Raw genomic sequence first — 15,541 nt, forward strand, 5'->3', positions numbered from 1 at the left:
GCTGAGATAAACCTTGAAACAGGAACTTTTACACTGATAGCTTAGTGACAGAACATTAGACACAAAATTCCCAGAGCCAGGAAATGATTTATTTGTTCATTTATTAGAAAAAAAATGTTATTAAATTGCTTCTGAAGCACATTCTGAAGCTTTAGCTCTTTTTCTCTGGACAGTGGAAGCACATTGGAGCAAGTGGAACTTGGTGCCTAGCTGTTAAAAGAGAATTAATCCCAAACCATGGACCTGCGAGAGAGGTCCTGGGCTCTTGCAGCTGTTCTTCTAATCTCCAAGAAACAGTCCTTGCTACTGTGAAGCAGACATGTTTTAGGCCTGGTCTTTTGATACGAAGCTCCCATCTAACACACCCTGACCTCTGCATCAGTGGGGTCATGGAAAGTAAGTCTGGTGGGACACCAGCTTGATGGAGGTTAAGTCATGTTTCACATCATTTCTCCTAAGAAGGAAACATTGGGCAGAGCCAGGCATGGGGAGGCTGCAAGTCACCAGACAAATTATTTTTGATGGATAACGAAATGCTCCTGGTCTGTAATGAGTAAGAGCACAATGCAGTGAGACGTGGCGACACCCAGACAACTGTATGCAAAACTTGCCAAGCTGAGACCAAATTTGAAATGGGTCTAAGAGAACAGACTATGGTGGGTTAATTTACAATTAGAACATTATTCTGGGTAAAGCAGTGGTCACAGAATCAGAATAGCTTATCATCTTTTCAATTTACCAAAAATGAGTATAGCGTACTCAAGAGTAACAGCTGAAAGTCTCCTTCAAGAAATGAACTGACAGCTGAGCTCTTTATGCAGAATACCTATTGTGCCCTAAAACATTTTGTATAACTGCAGTTGGGTAGCAGGTTGAGTCAAGATTTCTTTGACTGGTATTTGCAAAAGAGTCAACTCAGTCCATCCTAATTCTCACATACTTTATACTTTTACATTTAAAAAAATTACCCTAAAGCTACAGAACCTGTCATATTCCTTCACTATTACTACTCTCTCATATCTTTGGGTCACCTTTACATAAGATTTAAAAAATTCACACTGAATCCAGAACTTCATACTTTTTTGGTTTAACAGCGTCATTACCTATTTCAGTGTGAGCTAATTAATACTCCCTTCTGCAAACAAGGATTGAAGGGTGGGAGGAAATCCCACTACCACCCTCTTTTTAGCACCTTGACTTTGACAGTGCAATGGAAGAGTTGACAATGCCACTAATCCATAGGAAGTTAGCAGAATTGAAAAGTAACATTACCTGGTTTCAGGAAGAATACTTCCTCACACAGGTGCACTGGGATAGAGCATATAACATGAACTCAATAAAAGTTTGCTGCAAGAGTTCTCACCTTGATATCAAGGGGTTCTCCCTAGTAAAGGTCACAAAGACCCTTCAACTGAACTTCCATGTTCCAGTCTTTGAACAGAACGTAAGGACATTTTGTTTAAATAGGAAATCTTGTACCCATAACACTTAAGTAGATGCTAGTCATGCTGTATGTTTTGCTTGTTGTCAGAGCCTGCTGCTCTGCAGTGAAGTGCACCATTGCTGACTGGAGTGAGCTCAGGTCTACCTCTACCTGCTGAGGACTGGGCTCCAGGTTTTTGTAGCACAAATGCTGCTAAAAATTGTTCACAATTATACATATACATGTTGTAACACCATGTTATCTCACCTGTCTCTAGCTAAATTCTTGTGATTACAAAAAATATTTCTGAATTGATTATTTGCTTTTGAGGGCATTCTGACACTACTTCCTCTTCCTGTAGAGTATCCAGTTATGAACCACAAAGTTTATTCAGTCTTGCTCAGTAATATTACCTGCTTTACATCTCAGTTCTGTTCTGGCCACTCGGCAGGTTTTCAGTGTCCAATTTTTCTTATTTATGGGTTGTGGTATAATCTGCTAGCAGGACCACTGAAAGTGCATTTGAGCAATATGCCTGCCTATGCATTTTTCCTTGAAGAAAAACCTGGAAAGTGGGGGACTTTCCTTTATAGCAATGATCCTTTAAAGTAGCACTGAGAAGGGGAAGTCCTGGCAGATTAAGTGTTGGGTTGCATAACTACATTAGCACTATTCAATAGTGCCAAGCCTACCCAAAATCAATAATAACAGGAACAAAATAACATCACCTTTTAAAAAGATTTATACTTGTTTTTCATGGCTTTTTCAATTGTGACCTTGTGGAAAATCTGTTCTGCCCACATTAGTTCAGAAGTCCATGTGGACTACACATTACAGCCCAGGAGACCTAGAGAAGCAGAGCTTTTTGAGACTTGACAGAAAATAACACTGGAAACAACCTGAGCCTCAACCATTGTTAACTAGAGCCATGGACACTGCAATCTGTATAAAACAAACAGAAAGCCCTCCTCCTTTCCAAAAGGGGTGGTGGTGGGTATATAGCAAGACAACCCTTTCACAACGCCCAAGGGTGTCTCTGGCATAAATGAGATGTTCATAGCTTCCCCTAGAGTGATGAGTATCCAAGCTGTTCTGTGCATGGTGTTTATTGAGCTTGCTCACTCACTCTAGGTGTGATGATCATGGGAAGCCCCTAGGTTAAGGCACTTTCAGTATGGTATATGGCATCCACAAAGAAAAATGAGGTTGACTCTGAAATAACAATGAGCCCTAGGGGTGGGGTGCTCAAAAGGCAACAGAACAATGGTAGTCTAGTATTATATGAGACCTTGAGTACCAGCCAACATCACCATTCCTGCAAAGATGGCACTGCAGGAAAGGGTAATTTCCAGGCTCCTCCTAATGGCATAGACTACAAGCTCCCAAAGAATATGTTCCAAAAAAAGCAATTCTGCTCTGAGCAGCTCTCTGCTCATGGCACAGAATTTTTCACCTTGGAAAAGTGATTTGTGAATTTCATACAGTTAGCACTGGGTGTTCTCTGCATGTATTTTAAACAGCCATTCACACAAACATCACAGGCAGAGGTCTCTGCAGAAGGGAGCAGCTAGGACTAGCACTGTGCATTTGCAGTGACTGAAAAAGCCACTCTAAAGGAGTATAAGCAGAGTGCAGTGAATTACCAAAGGCCATGCTCAGGCACCATATATTTTCAAAGAGGAACAATGGCGGAGCCATTTGCTTCTGGAGAGCTGAGTCAACATAGATGTTTTCAGAAAGCTTGGTGGAAGGCATGGCACCCAGATTCAGGCTGGCCACAAAATGAACTTTAGCATAAATAATGGAAGTAGTAAGATCCCACTAAGTAATATAGGGCACAATCCAGTGAAAGCTGATTGCAACTTTCATCCACTGAAGTCAACATGGTCTTTTTCAGTGTAATTTAGCAGCAAATAACTTTAGCTAGACTGTGCTCACTGTGGAGGATGAGGAAAGCAGAGTTCCTCCCTCCCCACTGCTCCACATGTGTATTTCTAACATGGCTCTGTTCTAACCAGTTTAGTGCAGATGTTCACATGTGGGCATTTCCTCTGATTGTAATGCTGGTCCATTAAAATCAGCAGGGATTTTGTCACTATTGTCGTGGGTGGTAGAACATTTTTGTGAGAAAGAGTTCTGTGCTTTGTGACAAAGTGCTGTGCATGTAGGTAAATTCCAGTTTCCTACCGAGAGGAGCATTTGGGCTGCTGAAAATGGATTTTTGTCCTTCCACCAGGGCACTGAAACAAGCCAGAAGCTGGCTCATCATCCACTGCCTGTGTTTTTCCAAAAGAGAGTCCTTCCTTTATGCTGTAGAGATGGCTGTGAAGTCGTGTGACCCTTCTTTTCTATTCAAAGGACGACTGGGGAAAGGGCTTTCTGTAACGATCCAGAGATACATTTTCATATCATATATATATTTTAGGAAGGGAAAGCATTCCAAAATCACGTACTAAGCTTTCATGGTTTTCATCAAGTCCCTGTTAATCTATGTTCCTGCTCCATACCTTTCCTCCATAAGAAATCCCTGAAATCCACACAGTTCTCTTTCTGAGAGGTGTCTGCTTGGGTCTACAAATGATCACATTACAAGCTTTGTCTGGCTGAATTCTGCTTTTCCAGTGAGCCAAACAATGATATTTGTCTCTTATCTCTTCTTGAGACAATACTGGCTGTATTGGAGCAAGGGTGGTGCTTTCTTACCTGAAATGTTGGCTTGATGCCCTTTTGGGGACAGAGGGGAGATGGAGATGTGGTGGGAAATGAGAAGCAAGGCTGTGTTGGGGAGATGAGAACAGTGTTGAGTGGTGCCAGGAGTGCCCAGGGGCACTCACACATGCAGTTTTTTCATATTATGCACAGTAGAGCATAGGCATCTGACTGGAGCAAACCATCTGCTTGGCTATTTCTTTTTGGGAAAGAAGCTGAATCTCTTCTCTTTGTCTTTCTTGGTCAGGCTCACATCCATGGTAGTGATGGAAGGCAGAGGCAGGCTTTGGGCCTTGGTTTTAATGCTTTGGGATTCAATTATTGCTGTGCTGAAGCCCTGAAGCCAGGTGTGCATCTCATCCTGTTAGAACATCAGTTGAAATAGTACCATGTATTACATTTCAGTTATGAAACATTACAGAAAGCAGAGACATTATTAAAAAACATTTGGAATATATTTCCAAATAAGAAAGATTAAATGTGTACATGCTACAGAATTTTTGGAAGGTTCCTCCACAACATTTTAGTCTGAAAATACTGTCTCAGAAAGAGGCTCAGGACAAGAACGGCTAAAGGTGTAAAAATGGCTTAAGAAGCCATGAAGTGTAACTACCAAAAGAGTGATGGATTCAAACATAAAAATGTAGACTGCAATACTTATAAGTGCTTACCTCACCTGGGGCAGAGCCCTCCTAAAGAGAGGGGTTTATGGCTGAGTAAAGAAGTATAAGATTGCACTGCCCATCCACGAAAAATGAAAGGCAGGAAGGACAGTGTGTTTACTTTTCTCATGAAACCTTGTCTTGGCAGAGACATTATTTCTACTTCCTTTTTATGGGAAATCAAAGCCCAGTTCCTCTCAAAGTGAGGTTCCTGTAAGCAAGCCCCAGGATTTCCCCAGGATCCTGTGGTTTCCCAAATTGTGCAGCCCAAGAGAATAAAGAAGTTCAAATAACCATTCAACTGCCTAATTGAATCCCTCACTACCTGAAAGATCAAATAAGCAGAGAATTGCAGAAGATGGGCGGGGTATAAATCTAATAAAATAAATAAATAAATACTTTGTAGTATTTGTTCAGTCTCAAATACCTAGGCAAGCAGGTGTACATTCCAAAGCTGTCTGGATTCATCCTGATCAACTACAGACATTTAAAATTCCTCATTAAATCAAATAAAGATTGCCTTTTCCCCGCTAAGGGAAAAAAAACTGAAGTACTATTTCAGCTTCTTCCCACTCAAAGGGATGGTTGTGATCCCAGGTAACCTTGATAGCCTTCACGTTAATTACTCTAAAGGCAAAGGTAGGTGATACCTCTGTCAGGCACTAAAAAAAGTCAACAATAGCTTTCAAGCTAATGCTTGTGATTTTTTTTTATTTTTTTGGTAATCCAATGAAGCTATCACTTACACTTGCCTTTGCATTGTTTACAAGAAGCACACAGTCCTTCTCCCCCTTTTGTAGGACATTACTCACTGTATTTTTCTGTGTATAAGATGCCCCCATGTATAAAATACCCCCCACTTTTCTAACCCAAAATTAAGAAACCTAAGTGGGGCTTAGCAAATGTAGGGGGAAATGGATCAAAGTGGAGGATCTCTTTGATCCCTGCTTTTTCCCTTTGTGCTAAGCCCCGTGGGGCTTAGCAAGCAGAGGGGAAAGCAGGGATCAAAGTGATCCTGCAGCACTTTGATCCCTGCTTTCCTTTTGCTAAGGCTTAGCAAGTGGAGGGGAAAGCAGGGATCAAAGCCCTGCAGATCACTTTGATCCCTGCTTCCTCCTCCACTTGTTTTTGTTTTCTCCTCAGCTTACTTCTGTGTATAAGACAACCCTCAATTTTTAGTCTAAAGATTTTAGACAAAAATATAGTCTTATGCACAGAAAAATATGGCAGTTGTCATTGTTGGTCTAGCCATGTCAAAGCAAACAGAAAACTTTGAAAATGCTATATTTTTTGGATAGATGATGAATGACACTTTCTACATCACCAACAGTGTTCTTCAAGAGCATGAATTAGCTCAGCATCCTTGTCTATACTTACCTCATCTTTCCCATGAAAGAGCCATTCACTTCCATTGCTGAGTCTGCAAAGAACAAGAATTTAAGATACAAGACACCTCTTGTTTTATCTGCCTACCTCTGAGATTTAAAGTATGCTTTTCTAGCCATTAAGTCCACATTTTATATATGGATGTACCAATATATGCTGCTAGTATGTATTAAGAACTACAGAATTATAGAGTTGGAGCATTAAAAAAATCTCTCCTAGTGCAATCTCCCCTGTTTCAGAAGGAAAATAATCTCCCTTGCCCTGTCAACAAAATTGTTCCTATCTGACAAGCTGGTAGGAGAATGTGCAACGTGTAGAGAACTGACACAAGGGCATCCCAAATAAACATGGGCCTTGATTAAATTCCCACAAGGAAAGGTTATGTTTGGAGCTGTCTAACTTAGAAAAAAGGAAGTCAAGGTGGATTATGATGAAGGTATATAAGATTATGGATTGTATGGGGAAAATGGTAGGTAGCTTTTCTCCCTCTTTTGTTATATGTACTAGAACATCAATGAAGCTAAAAGATGGAAGATCCAGGACAGACAAAAGGAAGTACTTCTTCACACAATACTTAGCTAAGCTCTAAAATTAATTATCACAAGACACAAGGTGGATTTCAATGAAAATAAAAGTGATCAATGGTTACTGGTTATAGTAACTATTATGTTGTCTCCAGGACTCAAGGCAATATGTCTCTAAATACATAGGTTGCTGGAGCACAACAGCAAGCAAGCTTCTGGGGTCACATCCTATTTGTGGGCTTCCCCCACAGGCTTCAGGCTGAGAGAAACAAGATCTTGGCTAGATAGGCTACTGGTCTGATCTCACAGAGCTCTTACAATTGTCACTTCTGTCTAGGTGCATTCTACAAAATGTGACCTCTAATACCTGCTACCCTGAATCATCTATCTGCATACCCCTAGTTAACTCATTTCTTGTGAACAATAAAGTGCACCTATCTTTGGAAAGCATGCCTTGTTACCTCTATATGCGTAGGGACTTGGGCAGAATTAAACCACCAAAATATAAAAATGGTATTGCAGTGGTATTAGACCTTGGCTTGAATCCTCACACACTTATGAAAACTCACTAGGCGGGTGGAACTGATAAAAACCTCTCCTTAAGCATGCTTGCATTACCTCAACTTAAAGACATGTTTTTTCTTCTTGTAATCAGCTGCTACTTCACAGAAGGCATTCTTCAGACGAAAAGGCTCCTCTCCATGGTAAGGCACACCTAGGGCCAAGCTTTTGGCATCCTTATAAAAGGTCAGCTCACTGTTCCTGAGCACACAGTATAATGTATTCCAAGATCTAGATACAAGAAATAACATTTCCTATTAGGGAAAGCTCCACAGATTCAGTCATGCACCCTTAAGCATACTTAATAGGGGCACCATACCATGTAATGCAGTGATCCTCAACCTTGGGCCTCCAGATGTTTTTGGACTTCAGCTCCCAGAAATCCTCGCTAGCAGAGGTGGTGGTGAAGGCTTCTGGGAGCTGTAGTCCATGAACATCTGGAGGTCCAAGGTTGGGGACTACTGATTTAGTGGATAGAATAATAGACACCTTGGTTTGAATCCTCACTCAGCCATGAGAACTCACTAGGGGGATGGAGTTGGTAAAACCTCTCCTTAAATATCTCACCACGAAAGCCCTGTTACAGTCATTGTAAGTTGGTTCCGACTCAATGGCACATATCCTTAGCAAATACAGTAAGGTTCATTTCTTAGCAAACATAAGGTGTCCCTGTTCAAGGTGCAGTTTTCTGTGTGGTGTGTTAGGACAACCAATAAACCATCTTAATGAATGACTGTACCTGTTGGAAGCCCGCTTATTAGGTGCCTCTAGATCATGCTTCCGTCCCAGATAACCCTCAAGTTGTACACTGTGAGATCTATCCAGCTGTGCAGGAAGAGTTGCTGTTTCATCTATTTCACTCACAGGGGTCTGGGGCACTCTAAAGACTGATTCCTTCATAGATGTTTCTTCACCACCTACTTTGATCTCTGTCTGTGGCAGATTTTCTGTAGGCAGCTCTTCTGAAATGGTTTCATGGCCTGGCTTCTCATTTTCTTGTACCTGCTGTGAACATGTGAAACTTTAATTCAAAGCAGAATTAATTCAGTATAATATTGGGGGCTTCCATTCCATTCCACTAAACAAATGGATTCTCTATGCAAAAGAGAGTAGTAGACTACAAAAGGACTGTGAACTGAACCACTTCATATGTAAGGCAGGTTTTTAGTGTTCTCTGCAGAAGAAAAACGGTACATTGATGAGAACTATTTAGAGAAGCCCTCTCTTTTGACTGCTAAGATACTGTACTGCCTACAGGGAGCTTGAGTGTCTTCTTTTTTTTAAAGAGCAAAAGCAGCCAAATGAAGGCACTGCAGTCCAGAATCTTACCATTGCAATCTACGATTTGGTGGTTTTTGCTAAAATTATGCTGCTAACAGGGGAGGCAGTATACTCCTGCTCCTTCTTATGGTCTTGAAAAAAACGAGAATGAGGGAGAACCAACAGCTTAGTTCCTCCACACATAGTATTACCTCTCTGAGAATCTGAGGTGATGCTGGAGTGGGGAAAAAAATTCAGAAGTTCAACTGGTGCAGAGTATAGCAGATAAAACTCTTGAGAAAGATAAGTGTTTACATCACATTATATTTATTCTGTGTAAGCTACACTGATTGCTTTTGGATTCTTAAGATGCCAACATTCATCCTTAAAGCTCAAAAACAGTTGTGGGAAACATCTCCTCTGAGTGCTACATTACCTACAAGATCACCCGTTACAGACACATACACCACACACCCCTGTACGGGCTATTACATGTAAGGGCTATTTTTATATATTGCCTAAAACTGTGTACCTTAGGGACGTGGTGGCGCTGCGGGCTAAACCACAGAAGCCTTTGTATGCTGCAGGGTCAGAAGACCAGCAGTCATAAGATTGAATCCACGCGACGGAGTGATCTCCCGTCACTTTGTCCCAGCTCCTCGCCAACCTAGCAGTTTGAAAGCATGTAAATGCGAGTAGATAAATAGGTACCACCTCGGTGGGAAGGTAAACAGTGTTCCGGTCTAAGTCGCACTGGCCATGTGAAAACGGAAACTGTCTTCGGACAAACGCTGGCTCTACGGCTTGGAAACGGGGATGAGCACCGCCCCCTAGAGTCAAACATGACTGACTAAATGTCAAGGGGAACCTTCACCTTTACCTTTAAAACTGTGTATAATTAAGGCTAATCACTCCCTGCTCACAGAGCATTCTACAAGCTGAAGCAACCAACCCCAAAACTCTAGCCCAGGAATGGAAAACCTTTTCAGAATGAAAGGTCTTCATGGTGCCCCCTCCCCAAGTAATCTTTTGAGGTTCGCACTTATCATCTTTGCTATTAAAGATGTGATGCCTCTGTGATGCAGGACAGAGACAGGGCATTAATCTGTGCTGTAGCACATAGTAGTGAATAAGGATGTGAATAGGAAGCAACATCGCACAGAGAAAAAGTAGAATCTCATAAGCAAGAAGAGCTTTCAGAATTAAGTTCTGCTGCTGTATGGGAATTGGCCACATGTGCTACAGCTGCCACACCATTATAGTAGTAATGGAAAGACAACAGAGGGGGCTGCAAATGTGGGCAGCATGTTGCTCACCCCACCTCTAAATTTGCCACTTCGTACCTAATCTCATGGTGCTAGAGAATATGAAGTAATACCTCATATAGTAATTAAAGTATGCAGAGAGGAATGTATGGAATAAGGGACACCATACTATGTTCTTTCTCCTTTAAAAAAAGAATCAGTGTGGGATAGAGATAATCCTAAGATCACCAAAATTCCATGAACACACACTCTATAACTCACTCACTTCATCAGATTTATTGTGTGTGATGTCTGTTTCTGAATGGCTTCCAGGGCCCCTTCTCAGCCCTATTTGTTCTCACACTCATTTATGGACACAACTAGATTGATATGGAAGTGCTGAGGCCTTCCTGCTTGGACATAGAGGAAACAAAAGAGTGCAGCCACCAGAGATCCTACTGAGCTCAAGATCCTCTTGATCTTAAATGGTTTCTGATCAGGACTCCCCCTGTGAATATCAGTCTGCATAAAACTTGGGATAAAATAATAATAATAATCTTGGACGTGTAGAGTTGGAAGGATAATTAAGGATCACTGTACCTCCTGTGAAGGAGGTACAGTGGGGAACTGAACACTCAACTAGATACATTAGCCACTGAGCTATCCAGCAGCATTTGAAGCTGTGCTTTGTAGTTCAAGGGCAAAAGACAAGTGAGAAGCAAAGGCTGAGCCTCTTCTGTTTCAGCTCCGGATATTTGGAATACCATGGAAATGTGCCTGGTTTCTTTTACTTTGGGAGGCAGTTGAAGACGTTGTTAGTAGAGACAGGGTTATTCATATACAAATACTGTACCTCCACAGGTGGAAATAATGAGGATCTGGCCCTATGGGGCAATGGATTAGCCACTCTGCGACCTGGCAGAGAGGCTTGTCATCCCGCTTGCTGCCAGGAGTGGCTAATCCATTGTGGATAACGGTGTGATAGGAAGGCTCCGCCAAGCTTGTGTCAGGGGCGAAATGCCCCATGGGGCCAGACCCTCATTATTTCCACCTGTGGGGGGATATTCGTATATGAATACTCCCATCTCTAGTTGTTAGTCTGTGGAACTCCTTGCCACAGGATGTGGTGATGACATCTGGCCTAGATGCCTTTAAAAGGGGATTGGACAGATTCCTGGAGGAAAAGTCCATCGCAGGTACAAGCTATGATGGGGATATATAATCTTCAGTCTTAAAAGGAAGGTACTTCACAATGCCAGATGCAGGGGATGGGTATCAGGAGACAGCTATCTAGTTGTCTCGTGTGCTCCCCGGGGCATCTGGTGGGGCCACTGTGAGATATAGGAAGCTGGATTAGGTGGGCCCTTGACCTGATCCAGTAGGGCTCTTTCTTAAGTTCTTAAGATGTAATTTTATAATGGTAGATATCCTGGAAGGCAGTTTCAAATTTAACAAATCAAATCCAAGCATTTATTTAATTTTAAAAAAGCGCCAGCATATCAAAAGTTATCATAGCAGAGAGAATGTTCATTTAGAGTCTTTCTATCACACGTTCAGTTCTCATGTGCAAGTTGTTTAGCATGAAGGAAGATTCAACTGCATGATTACTTCATCTGTATTGTTATAAGCAATATAATTCCACGTAGGCTATACAACATCAGCATCACCAGTGGAACATGAAAATTAGCTGGCAATTCCAGGGTTCCGTATAGCTCTTCTGTTTCCTATTTTCAGATAGATAAAGAAATTCCAGTATGTAATGGTCCACATGACCAATTGAAACATCAGACCATACTGTATGCACAACCATCTTTCTGAATTTGTGATGACATCATTTCTGGTGTATCCCATTGAAAAAAAATGCCATCTGTCATCTGTGATAGCTCCTAAGTGGATTTTAGATATAGGGAAGCACTCACATGTGATCACTCATTTGCAGTCTCATTTTGCACAGTCCAGGAATGCTGTGCTACTTGGTATTTCTGATAAAATAATTAAGTCATCAGAAAGAAACCGTGACAAAGTGATATGTATGAGAGGATCTGGTTTGTTCTAATGGGCCAACTGCTACATTAGAAGAACGGAGAGAAATAGTGTACAGTATATTGGTAGGGCCATATAGAGCTAGTGCTATTATGCACTGGGTTTTTGTGATTTATGTATTTGTGTGTTATATTACTGCAGTTCACTTGGTCAAAAGAAGCAAAGGGAATTCAGATATATAATCTGTGATGACTGCTACTGAGAACACAGTTGTAAAGCTTTAGTATGCAAACTCTTGCTGGAACATAAGTGTTCAGGATAGGCCTAAGCTTTAGAAAGAAACTCACTGGGAATTTGTTCAGCTAAGTTCAGCCCATAAGTAGTCAGTCCAAGCAGAACATTATGGTCTATGTATGACTAAAGAGATGTGGATATTGGTGATGCACATCACTCCCATATCATTTTGGTAACAGACTGGATCTAATTTGTGTGATTATCCTCTCAGAACTGGAGCTTGGGGAATCCCCTCATTCACCTATATGTCTTAAAATCTGCTTTGGAATGCTGGATTACTCTCTGGAATCAGGCTGAAGGTGGCACACAAATAAATATTGACAGTGCAATCTAAAGCACCTGTATACAAAAGTAGGTCTCATTAGATTTAAACTATTACCATCAGGAAGGAGATTCAGGGTATTGAAAGCAAGGACGAGCAGATTCAAGAACAGTTTTTACCCAAGTGCAGTATTGAGGTTAAATGCGGGGCCATAAGTTTTTGGTGGACTTTTTAATTGCTGAGAGAAAACGGGGTATCTATATTTGGATGGTGAAAGTTGTGTATATTTTAATTTTTTTTTGTAGTGTTGTCCAGTTTTACCTTGGGGAAGAGCACCTCATTTCGTTGCACCCACTTGTGAGCGCAATGACAAATAAATTTCTTATGTCTTATGTCTTATGTCTCATTAGATTTAATGAGACTTGCACTCAGGTAAATGTGCAGGAGATTTCAAAACAGTACTAAAACACCTTTTATTTTTCTATGATGTGGATTGTATAGTTTAGCTGTAATCCAGCATGTATTCGGCATTCCGCCAGCCACACTGCATAGCACAGGGTTTGTTTGTTTTTTGGATGATTCTGCATTGGAATCATAAATGTATTTTATTTTATTTTATTTTATTTTATTTTATTTTATTTTATTTATTTATTTATTTATTTATTTATTTATTTATTTATTTATTTATTTATTTATTTTATATCCCACCTATCTAGTCGGTTGACCACTTTAGGCGGCTCACAACAGAGGGGACAACAATAATAAAAACCATTTTACAAAGAGAGAACTTTCAACAATTGGATAAAACACAAGGGGAGAAAAGGAAAGAGGAGTCAGGAATTAGCTGGGGGGGGGGGAAGGCCTGCTGAAACATCTGTGTTTTTAGTTGCTTTTTGAAAATACCCAGCGAGGGGGCCGCGCGAATATCAGGGGGAAGGTTATTCCAGAGGCGAGGAGCCACCGCCGAGAAGGCCCGATTTCTTGTCTTTTCTTTCTGGGCCTCCCTCGGCATTAGGCTCCTCAGCCTCACCTCCTGGCTCGTGCGAGTGACACGGGTAGATCGTGGTGGTAGAAGGCGTTCCGCCAAATATCGAGGCCCTAAACCATTTAGGGCTTTATACGTAAGCATCAACACTTTGAAGTCGATGCGGAATCGGATGGGCAGCCAATGCATAGCGGCCAGAGTGGGTGAAATATGTTGGAATTTTTTCACTCCACTGAGAAGTCTGGCCGCCGCATTCTGCACCACCTGTAGTTTCCGCAGCAGCCTCAAAGGCAGCCCCACGTAGAGCGCATTACAGTAGTCTAATCTTGAGATTACGAGCGCATGCACCAAAGTGGTGAGCGCCCCAACATCAAGATAGGGCCGCAGCTGGGCTACCCGCCTGAGATGGTAGAAGGCGGTTCGGACCACCAACGCCACCTGGGATTCCATAGTGAGCACCCGGTCAAGATGGATCCCCAAGCTGCGTACCCCATCCTTCGCAGGAAGGGTCACCCCCCAAAAGAGAGGGAGTTTCCCAAACTCCCGACTGTGGGGGCGCCCACCCTTAGCACCTCCGTCTTGTCCGGGTTCAGCCTCAGCCCGTTCTCCTGCATCCATTGCAGTACAGTTCCCAGGCAGCGCTGAAGGGACAGAACGGCTTCTCCTGTGGTAGGTGGAAAGGAGATGTAGAGCTGAGTATCATCAGCATACTGATGACACCGGGCTCCACACCCCCTGATGACCCCACCCAGCGGCCTCATATAGATGTTAAACAGCATTGGGGAGATGATCGACCCCTGTGGAACCCCACAACTGAGATTCCACGGGGCCGAGACGCTCTCCCCAAGCTGCACTCTCTGGGGACGGTCCTCCAAGAAGGAACGGAGCCAGGCCAGAGCAAGGCCCGCAATTCCCAACTCGGAGAGCCTCCCCAGGAGGATACCGTGGTCAATGGTATCGAAGGCCGCTGAGATGTCGAGGAGGACCAGCAGGGACACTTTGCCCATCGGCCTCCCTCAGTAGGTCATCACACAGGGCGACCAATGCCGTTTCTGTGCCATGACGCGGCCTGAAGCCCGACTGAAATGGATCCAGGGCATCTGTTTCGTCCAGGTGCGCCTGAAGCTGGTCGGCCACCACCCTCTCCACCACCTTACTTAGGAAAGAAACATTGGCGACGGGCCTATAATTGCCAATTGTGTCCGCCGCCAAACTTGGTTTCTTCCTAATGGGCCTAATGAGTGTCTCCTTGAGGGCAGATGGAAATCTGCCCTCCAGGAAAGACCCATTAATTATTGCAGTGGCCCATTCCATGGTTGTGATTTGTGCTTATACAGGCACAGCTTTTAATTCCAGATAAACTACTTGGTGTGAGGTCAATGATATGAATCCACAGATAAGATCCCTTCATTCTTGTATTTTTAACAAATACTGAATTACTGTATAATGAACCACTGCCAAGGTTAGTACCTAAGTTCAAGGTGACTTATATCCAAGCAAATGTATAGACTGCAGCCCGTGACAACAATTAGACTTCCCGGTGATGTGGATTGCAGTGTTTACTGCAACGTGTATCTAATATTGCACACAACACAGAGAACTACAGTGCAAGGCTATCATTAGGCAAAGTGAGGTAAGTGTCTCAAGCGACATATGCTGGGAGGTGGCAGTGGCAGTGCCTGGGCACTCTCTTCTCTTGGAAAACAGAACTACAGTAGTATCTCGACTTACGAACTTAATCCGTTTTGAAACGGCATTCGTACGTCAAAAAGTTCGTAAGTTGAAGTACCATTTCCCATTAAAATGCATGGGAATGGAATTAATCCATTCCAGCATTTCAAAAGGCAAAAAGGAAGGGGGAAAGGGCGGGAAATTCCAATTTCCTACCCATTCTCCCTGCCTTTTTGGCTTCGGAGCTCTCAAAGGGCTTCCTCCGATGTTGGGGGGAAAGCCCTTTGAGAGCTCCGAAGGCGAAAAGGCAGGGAGAAAGGGCGGGAAATTCAAATTTCCAGCCCTTTCTCCCTGCCTTTTTGCAGGGAGTCATTTACGAATGGCTCCGTTCGCAAAAAATGGCATTGACTTGCGAACGGAGCCTCGACCTCGTTCGTAGGTCGAGCTATGTTCGCAATTCGATGCCAATTTTTGCCAACGGAGCTGTTTGCAAATTGAAAAGTTTGTATCTAGGGACGTTCATGTCGAGGGCTGACTGTATGTATTTCAACCAGACTGTGTTCCACCCCTTAAACAG

At 42.6% G+C, this 15,541-nt stretch overlaps 1 protein-coding gene across 4 annotated transcripts in view; it reads right to left on the minus strand.

The window, feature by feature from the left end:
* Positions 1-84: 84 nt before the first annotated feature.
* Positions 85-15,541, minus strand: part of SPTB (spectrin beta, erythrocytic) — a 148,062-nt gene continuing 132,605 nt past the window's right edge. For 3 of the 4 annotated variants that reach the window (XM_072985359.2, XM_072985361.2, XM_078383485.1), the window contains 4 exons: positions 8,005-8,270; positions 7,323-7,496; positions 6,172-6,214; positions 85-4,493 (listed from right to left, as the gene is read on the minus strand). In XM_072985359.2, coding sequence (XP_072841460.2) covers positions 4,326-4,493; positions 6,172-6,214; positions 7,323-7,496; positions 8,005-8,270 — 651 coding nt within the window. In that variant the 3' untranslated portion in view covers positions 85-4,325. The remainder of the gene's footprint in view (positions 4,494-6,171; positions 6,215-7,322; positions 7,497-8,004; positions 8,271-15,541) is intronic. The other variant, XM_072985362.2, reaches the window with a different exon arrangement.

This window comes from Pogona vitticeps, chromosome 1, assembly GCF_051106095.1.
Source record: "Pogona vitticeps strain Pit_001003342236 chromosome 1, PviZW2.1, whole genome shotgun sequence".
Lineage (NCBI taxonomy): Eukaryota > Metazoa > Chordata > Lepidosauria > Squamata > Agamidae > Pogona > Pogona vitticeps.